Source organism: Chrysochloris asiatica, unplaced genomic scaffold, assembly GCF_000296735.1.
Source record: "Chrysochloris asiatica unplaced genomic scaffold, ChrAsi1.0 scaffold00023, whole genome shotgun sequence".
In the NCBI taxonomy this organism is placed as follows: Eukaryota; Metazoa; Chordata; class Mammalia; order Afrosoricida; family Chrysochloridae; genus Chrysochloris; species Chrysochloris asiatica.
The window spans coordinates 2,905,079-2,914,055 of record NW_006408541.1 but is presented as its reverse complement, the minus strand read 5'-3'; the positions used below and the strand labels follow the sequence as shown (position 1 = coordinate 2,914,055).

Genomic DNA, 8,977 nt, shown 5'->3' with positions numbered 1-8,977 from the left:
TTGTATTAAAAATGGGACCCGATTGCTTGATACACCCGAGTTAGTGGGTTAATGTGTTGGACTGCAAAGTCAGTTTGAACCACAAGATCGGTGGTTCAAGATCACCAGCTGCTCTTCAGGAACTCTATACAGGGTCGCTATGGGTCAGAACCGATTCAATGGCACTTCACAGCAACAAGTGGCACATAGCACCCCAACAAACCAAACCTGCTGCCATGAAGTCAACTTTGACCCACAGCGATCCTGTACAGGACAGAGTCATACTACTCCTGAGGGTTTCTGAGATTGTCAATCTTTACAGGAGCAGAAAGCCTCATCTTTGTCCTGCAGAGAGGCTGGGTGGGTTTGAACTGCCGGTCTATTGGTTAGCAGTCCAGTGCTTATCCTGCAGGCCATCAGGGTTCCTAAAGTAACAGTGGAGTACTATTTTGGGAGGATGTTGGTGATGCCTATGTCCCTAGCCCTGTGCTGAGTCCTCCTTGCTCCTAGCCTGAGATGTCACTCTGCCAATCAAACCCACAGCTGGGACTCAATTCTAACTCACAACCACCTACAGGGCAGAGTAGATTTCCGAGACTGGAAACGTTTACGGGAGCAGACTGCCTCATCTTTCTCCAGAGGAGTGACTGGTGGGTTTGAACTGTCGACGTTTCGGTTAGCAGCCCAATGTTTAACCCACCACGCAAACAGGGCTTCTGTATGCCAGCCATGGTGCCTTGCATTTGCCACAACCCCTGAGAAATTACCTCAGTAGACCAGCCCACCCCCCATGGGGGATGCTGGGCAAGTCCCCACCTGACCTCCCCCTAGGTCGAGGACCCCCGTGAGCCCCTGGGAGGGACTCTCTCCCCTGACTTCTCACCCAGTACTCTCTAAACCTTAGCAGGCGGTTTCCATAGCTCATTAAATCAGACCGAAGGTCTGGCATCTTACAAAGCAGATTCTTTACAACTGTGATAAAGGTCCTGTTGCTTAAATGTCACCTAGCAAAACCTCCGCTCCTCCTCCACCCCCCAAATTCTCAGACTTGCAAGGGCAGTGAGAAGTTTTGAGTTCACTTAAGGAGCACCTAACCTGGAACATTTGGAAGGTTCTAGAAACAGCAATGGTAGCTCACGAGGGGCAGTTTGATGGGGGTGCTCAGAGCCCAGCTAGCCTGAGCTCAAATCCTCCCTCTGCTGCCCCCCAAACCAGGGATCAGGGAGTAGCTTCTAGGCCTCTCAGTGTTTCAGTTTCCTTGTCTGTACATAGGGCTGTTCCTTACCTCCACCTCAGAAAGTGATAAAGATTTAAAGAGTTAACTGAAGCAAAGCATTTAGAACAATGAATGTCCTGCACCTGTTTATTCAGTGCCTACTGTGTGCCAGGTGCTGCAAGTACAGCAATGCAAGACTATAGCAAAAAAACCTTGTGTCTGTGAAGTTTGTATTTGGGGATTTGGAGGCATTCAGAAGGTAACCGATGAAGTTATGAGCCCATCATTGGACCTGATGCTGCCAATAAGTCACATGCTCTCTTGAGTTTATGGCATCTTCTTCGTGTGATCCTTGGGCTGTGGGGCTGACCCCATATCTCTGGAGTGTCTTGCCCCCCAGCATCCGTCAGCACAGAGTGTGCAGCCAGCAATTCTGGGAGTCCAGGAGGGGCCAGGGCCAGCCTCGTCCTCGACCCCCACCTGCCTGTTAGGGAGAGGACGCTGTGTTTTGCAGCAGCATTGCACTGGGTCAAAGTTTAGTCAATCAGAAGTTGTGTAAGGACTTACTACGTTGGTCAGTCCAGGGGCCAGAGGTCAACAGCATTCCTGAACAACTCTCTGTTCAATGATTACCTCTCTAGGGTTTATTGTGGTGAGCAGATCGAAAGCATAGCTGACCATGGTCAGGATCCAAAGATCTGCCCTCTGACGTAAGAGGCGAGCCTCCCTGGCCACAGCCGAGGGGCAGGGCCTTCTTCCTCTAAGATATTTAAAGCTAAGAGGTCCTTCTCCCGGACACAGCCTCCCACTGGGAACACACCCTCACCAGTGGGACGAACCTGGAAGGAACCGGAGAAAAGTAAGTCAAGCTTTTAAAAATTTTCGTTTCTCACAATCGCAAAGCCGTCACACTCATTTTTCTTCCTGCAAGCGTGGTCTGGTGCTGTGCCGTGGAACCCAAACAAAGCATGTCAAGTGTGTGCGGAGGTGTCTGTGGTTGTTTTGCTCAGGAAACTGTTTTCTGTTCCAGGCGATCTCTGCGTTCGAGCCTGTAAGCATACTTCTGCAGAAATGCCTCCTCAGCTGCCAAACGGTATGGATTTCTCTGACAAAGTCGTGCAGGGCACCCTGGACAGCCTGCCTAAGGCAGTGAGGGAGTTCGTGGAGAACAACACCAAGCTATGCCAGCCAGACCACATCCACATCTGCGATGGCTCTGAAGAGGAGAACCGGAAGCTGCTGGACCACATGGAGGAGACGGGTGTGATCAAGAAACTCAGAAAGTATGACAACTGGTAAGTGTGAGCTCCCACAGACCACGGCCTTCCCCACTACCCCCTCAGTGTTGGGAGAGTGTTGGGAGAGAGACTGCAGACCTGGTGGTAGCCTCTTGAATGAGTTCGTGCAATGGTCAGCCTTACGTAGACTTGACTTGCATGGCATCTGCAGAGCAGCCCAAATCTAACATGAGACGGCACGTGCAAAAGCTCTGCAAAAAATTAAAAAATAGACCTATGTCAGCGAAAAAGAGGAAGACCCCCAACGAGATGAGTTGGCACTATGGGAATTAATGGGCTCAAGCAGAACAATGATTGTGAGGTTGGCAGTGTTTCATTCACTGTGAGTTGGAACTAACTCAACGACACTTCACAACTACAACAACCACAAGTTAAAGGGCACGGAATTTATCAGGGAAGGGTTAACGAGATGGAAACACAGCCTTCAGAAATATAGACCCAGATGCAGGAGATGCTGAGAAATAATGATTCCACATTTTGATATTTTTGTTTAATAAATGTTTTTGTGATTTTGGAGCAATGCTTTTTTTTTTTTTTACTTACCCTTATTTCACGCTCTTAATGCCCAGTTTTAAACTAATTGCCAATTAAATTTTTCAATGGAAAAAAAAATAGACCTCTCCTGGAAAGTCTACAGATAGCTTTCATTGCTGATCATGCCTTGAGTGTGGGAATAAACTCAGGCAGGAAGAGCAATGAGGTGAAACACAAGTTCTTTACAAACTTGATCACAGATCAGGATGAAAGAAAGGCAGTCTGTGACCTTAAAGTCTAGCTCCTGGTCTAGTAAATGTCCACCGGGCTGTACCCTGAGCATCTTCAATGTGCGCAGCCTACTGCTCATCCTGGTGAAGAAGACAAACACCATTTAGACTGGCCCGTTTCTAAATTCTCCTCTATAGAGGGAGTCCATGTCCAGGAGCAACATCGATGAGCGTGTCTTCCCTCTTTGTTCCTAACCTGTGTGCTTGTTGATGTTTGCAGCTGGCTGGCTCTCACTGACCCCAGGGATGTGGCCCGGATTGAAAGCAAGACAGTCATCATCACCCCAGAAGAAAGAGACACAGTGCCAATCCCCAAAACTGGCCTGAGCCAGCTGGGCCGCTGGATGTCAGAGCAGGACTTTGAGAAAGCATTCAACGCCAGGTTTCCAGGGTGTATGAAAGGTGAACAAGACATTTCCTTAATCGGGCAATATGTTAGACATAATTGTTTCTATCTTAAGTGGCAATTCTGGTCACCTACTTCCAAGACATCAACCACTAACAACCGTATGGCTCACAGTTCTACTCTGACACCCATGGATCTCCATGAGTAGGAATTAACTGATGGCAATTGGTCACAATTCTAAACAGCAATGGACACTCTCTCAGGCTCAGTGTTTGGTGGGATTTCCATGGTTAAGATTAGCAATGTATTCAAATGTAACTCTATTCTGGCTTTACTGATGATCTCTAACCGTATGAATGCAAGATCTTAGGGGAGACCCATTGTGTGTGTGTAAACTCTGTAAGTTTTGCATGCTGTTCAGTGGACTCCTCTGTGTCTGGGGAGCAGGGGTAGATGGACAGCATGTGATATTGTAAGTGGAAGATCACAAGAATGGGTCCACCTTCTCACCTGTCCCCACTGTTCTCCCAGGTCGTACAATGTATGTTATTCCATTCAGCATGGGGCCTCTGGGCTCGCCTCTGTCCAAGATTGGCATTGAATTGACGGACTCACCTTACGTGGTGACCAGTATGCGGATCATGACTCGAATGGGCACCCCAGTCCTGGAGGCGCTGGGTGAAGGGGATTTTGTTAAGTGTCTGCATTCTGTTGGGTGCCCTTTGCCACTGAAACGTAAGCATACTGTTTCAAAATCTAAAGTTAAGATGATCAAGCAAAGTTGCTCTTTAGCTTGGGCTCTGGGGACCCAGGGACATGACAATTGATGGAGGTGCGTGTTCTCATTCCAGGGCCTTTGGTCAACAACTGGGCCTGCAATCCGGAACTGACTCTCATCGCCCACCTGCCGGACCGTAGAGAAATCATTTCCTTCGGGAGTGGCTATGGCGGGAACTCTCTCCTTGGGAAGAAGTGCTTTGCTCTGAGGATGGCCAGCAGGCTGGCCAAGGAGGAAGGCTGGCTGGCAGAACACATGCTGGTAAGGGCACAGAGGTTCACAACATGTTCACACCAATGACATGGCTATCCACTTGTGCACCCTCTTCGTGGGGGACCCCAAAGACAATGGGACTAATAGAGCCCCTTTGTAATGAATCACTTTGTTTCTGTTACTTGGCATTGGTATTGGTTTTCTTTCTGTTTCTGCACATCATTGGGAGATTTTGTTATTAAATACATAATAATCCATTCATACAATAGAATTTTATGTAATCAATCACAAGACTGAAGCAGATCCATGCACATACAGGCGAGGAAAGAGGTCCACAATCTATCATAAAGATTTAAAAAAAAAAAAAAAAAATCATACATAGTTGTTTAGGCTGGTGAAAAAGTAGTTTGGAAACCTACATTTTGGGGACTTCCAGGCCCATGAGGTTGTCATGAGTCGGAATAGACTCATCAGCAACTGGTTTGGGTTTCAGGTTGGGTTTGTATTCGGCACATTCCTACACTCGAGTCACAGCTGCTGGGGAAGAAATGGACAATGATCTTATTGAGAATTGTATCTCTAATAGATCCTGGGCATCACCAACCCTGAGGGCGAGAAGAAGTATTTGGCAGCAGCCTTTCCCAGTGCCTGCGGGAAGACCAACCTGGCTATGATGAATCCCACACTCCCAGGCTGGAAAGTGGAGTGTGTGGGTGACGATATTGCCTGGATGAAATTTGATGAGCAAGGTAATGCTTTTGACGCAGCTACAAAGGTGTTCTGGTGTGGCACTGTGGGTTAATGCACCAGACTGTAAAGCTGTTTGAACTGCAAGGTCAGCGGTTCAAGCTCACTCAACTGCTCCTTGGGAACCCTATACAGGGTCACTATGTGTGGGAACTAACTCGACGGCACTTAACAACAACAACAACAAAGGGGTCCTGGTGTGGCACTAGACTGCTAGCTGCAAGTTTGGTGGTTCAAACCCACCAGCTGCTCCTCAGAAACCCTATATATGGTTGCTGTGAGTTGGAACTGACTCAACAGAACTTAACAACAAGCATTGCCATTGGTAAACGAGCCCCAGATAGCACAGTGGTTAAGAGCTCAGCTGGAGACTGAAAGGTCACTGCTTTGAACCCAACAACCACTTCTACCTCTATAAAGATTGCAGCCTTAGACATGCTAAGGTGCATGTCCCATCAGGAATCTGAGTAGAATCCACGCAGCGGCAATGGGTTTTTACCCTTGATGAAAATGGGACCTGAGTTAATTTTTGGTCTTCCAAACATGCCAACTTCTTGTTTGGATTTTCAATTGAATTATTTCATGTTGGGCCTAGAAATGCATATTCTGTTAGCATTCTTTCATTTAACATCACATCCGGATTGAAATGGGACCATATGTTACTGTTTGTTTACATGTATAAGGAACTCTGGTAGCGTAGTGGCTACGAATCGGGCTGCGAATCGCAAGGTCAGCAGTTTAAAATGACCAGCTGCTCTGTGGGAGAAAGATGAGGCTTTCTGCTCACGTAAAGATTTACAGCCTTGGAAACGCTGTTCATGGTTGCTATGGGTCAGAACCAACTCTACGGCAACAACTTGTTCAAAACTTAACAAGAACATAAATTTGTTAAAATAGTATTGGTGGAAAACTAATGAGGAAAAAGAGTTGTAAAAGCCTTGTCATTTAATACAATGCTTTGATGGAAACAGATTAATGTATACTCTAGGAAGGAAACAAACAGGAGTTGAGAGTTTGGTACACACATTAGCCCAGCCAGGTATGAATATAAATGTTATGTTTCCCTGAGAACTAACTTCTCCTTGTCTGGTCTAAATGTTTCCAGGTAACTTAAGGGCAATCAACCCAGAAAATGGCTTTTTCGGTGTCGCTCCTGGCACCTCTGTGAAGACGAACCCCAATGCCATCAAGACCATCCAGAAGAACACGATCTTCACCAACGTGGCTGAGACTAGCGACGGGGGCGTCTACTGGGAAGGCATCGATGAGCCCCTGGCGTCTGGTGTCCGGCTTACTTCATGGAAGAACAAGGACTGGAGCCTGGAGGATGGTGAGCCCCCTTGGAGGACACGGTGCTCCCAGCTGTGGTGAGAGTCAGCTCTGGGGCCAGGTGCTGAGCAGCCTATCATTCTTGTGTTGTAGGGGAACCCTGTGCACACCCTAACTCACGGTTCTGCACCCCTGCCGGCCAGTGCCCCATCATCGACCCTGCCTGGGAGTCTCCAGAAGGCGTGCCTATCTCAGGCATCATCTTCGGGGGCCGCAGACCTGCTGGTGAGGTTGGGCGCGTGGGAGTGTTGGTTACATGTCACCACAGTGAAACCTGCTTACCTGTGACCTTGTTAAAACCACTTGTTGTCGACTTGATTGCAACTCACGTGTGTCAGAGATCTGTGCTCCATAGATGGTTCACAACAGCTGATTTTTCAAAAGTAGATCTCCAGGGCTTTCTTTCCAGGCACTTCAGGGGGAACGCGAAACCCAGTTGGTAGCGGATCATGTTAGCCATCGGCACCACTTCTGTGCCTCCATGACCTAGTTATAAAACCAAACCAAAACCACTATCATTGGATCAACCTTGTACAGGGTTTCTGAGGCTGTAAATCTTTACCAGAACAGAAAGTCTCATCTTTCTCCCATGGAACAGCTGGTGGGTTTGAACTGTCAACCTTAGGGATTGTAGTCCAATGCTTATTCCGCCACTCCACCAGGGCTCTCATGACCTCATGAGATGCTGCCAAAGAGTTTCCTCTCCAAAATCCCAGGCTCACTGGCAAACTCAAATGTACAACCAACCCTCTTGGCCACTGCAGACCTTTCTGGATTCTAACGTAGCTTTAAGGAGCACTGGTGGCGTAGTGGTTGTGAATCTGGCTGCTAACCTCAGGGTCAGCAGTTCGAAACTACCAGCTGCTCCGCGGGAGAAAGATGAGGCTTTCTGCTCCCGTAAAGATTTACAGCCTTGGAAACCCAGTACAGGGTCGCTATGAGTCGGAGCCGACTCCACGGCACATTAACAACAACAATAACAATGTAGCTTTATCCAATTTTATTATCCCAGTGTGGCCTCAAAGATGTGATTTCAATTAAGCAATTTCTGCTCTTGAGCTATGTGAATGCAAAATTAGCTGAATTGGAAGGATGCTATTGTGCTGTGCCCTTCCAACTTGTAAGGTGACACTGTCAACCCCAGAGTCTTTAGAAACATTTCTTTATTTTCCTGCTGAAGGTGTCCCTCTAGTGTACGAAGCTTTCAACTGGAGGCATGGAGTATTTGTAGGGGCAGCCATGAGATCGGAGGCCACAGCGGCTGCTGAACACAAAGGTAAATCGAATTCAAGACTTAAAAATGGAAATGGAGGGTGATTCGTGTGTGTGTGTGTGTGTGTGTGTGTGTGTGTGTGTGTAGAGAGAGAGAGGAGAAGCAAGACAGTAAAGTATGCTGATCTCAGTGATAAACAGTACCCAGTCTTGTCTTTTGAGAGCGCCATTTACCAACGGCGTCCCCTCTCTGTTTACTAGGCAAAGTCATCATGCACGATCCCTTTGCCATGAGGCCCTTCTTTGGCTACAATTTCGGCAAATACCTGGCCCACTGGCTCAGCATGGCCCAGCATCCAGCTGCCAAGCTGCCCAAGATCTTCCACGTCAACTGGTTCCGGAAGGACAAGGAGGGCAGATTCCTCTGGCCAGGTTTTGGGGAGAACTCCAGGGTCCTAGAGTGGATGTTCAACCGGATCAATGGGAGAGACTGTGCCAAGTCCACGCCCATCGGGTACATCCCTACCGCAGATGCCTTGAACCTGAAAGGCCTGGGTGAAATCGACATGAAGGAGCTCTTTGGCATCTCCAAGGAGTTCTGGGAGAAGGAGGTGGAAGACATCCAGAAGTATCTGGAGGAGCAAGTCAACGCTGATCTCCCCTCTGATATTGAGAGAGAGGTCCTAGCCCTGAAGCAAAGAGTCAGCCAGATGTAATCAAGACCTGGGAGCTTTGGCCTTCACAGTCATCCTCTTCCCCATCCTGAAGATGCATAGAAACAAGAGATGAAGGGATCTTCCGGAGTGGACCCCACCCACAACACGATTACAACCACACTGATGAGTAGAGCCCAAAGGCACACTTAAATTCTTCAGATAAGAACCATAGAGTTCAGGCTAGTAGCCAAAGAGATTGGAGGGGAAATCATAACACCTGTTCAGCATTCATGATCCAAAGTAGTTCTGTTTGGCCTTGAGGGTACTCAGGCACTTAGATCTTCCTTGTTTTTTGCTTGAGCGATCTCAGCTAGAATGCACAAAAAAACATACTTGAGTTGTATATATGTGTGTGTGTTTGCGTGTGGACATTTGTGTG

General features: G+C 47.8%; 1 protein-coding gene across 1 annotated transcript; it reads left to right on the top strand.

Moving 5' to 3' along the window:
* The first annotated feature begins 2,266 nt into the window (after window positions 1–2,266).
* Window positions 2,267–8,598, top strand: PCK1 (phosphoenolpyruvate carboxykinase 1 (soluble)). The gene is made up of 9 exons (XM_006839152.1): window positions 2,267–2,490; window positions 3,478–3,659; window positions 4,135–4,338; window positions 4,455–4,642; window positions 5,181–5,343; window positions 6,447–6,671; window positions 6,764–6,895; window positions 7,851–7,946; window positions 8,144–8,598. Exons 1-9 carry the CDS (start codon window positions 2,267–2,269, stop codon window positions 8,596–8,598), a joined length of 1,869 nt encoding a protein of 622 aa, XP_006839215.1.
* The last annotated feature ends 379 nt before the right edge of the window (window positions 8,599–8,977 follow it).

Coding starts and splice junctions, on each gene's coding strand:
- PCK1 (XM_006839152.1), top strand. CDS start 2,267: ATGCCTCCTCAGCTGCCAAACGGTATGGATTTCTCTGACAAAGTCGTG. Junction 3,660..4,134: donor GTTTCCAGGGTGTATGAAAG/GTGAACAAGACA, acceptor CTGTTCTCCCAG/GTCGTACAATGTATGTTATT. Junction 4,339..4,454: donor GTGCCCTTTGCCACTGAAAC/GTAAGCATACTG, acceptor TTCTCATTCCAG/GGCCTTTGGTCAACAACTGG.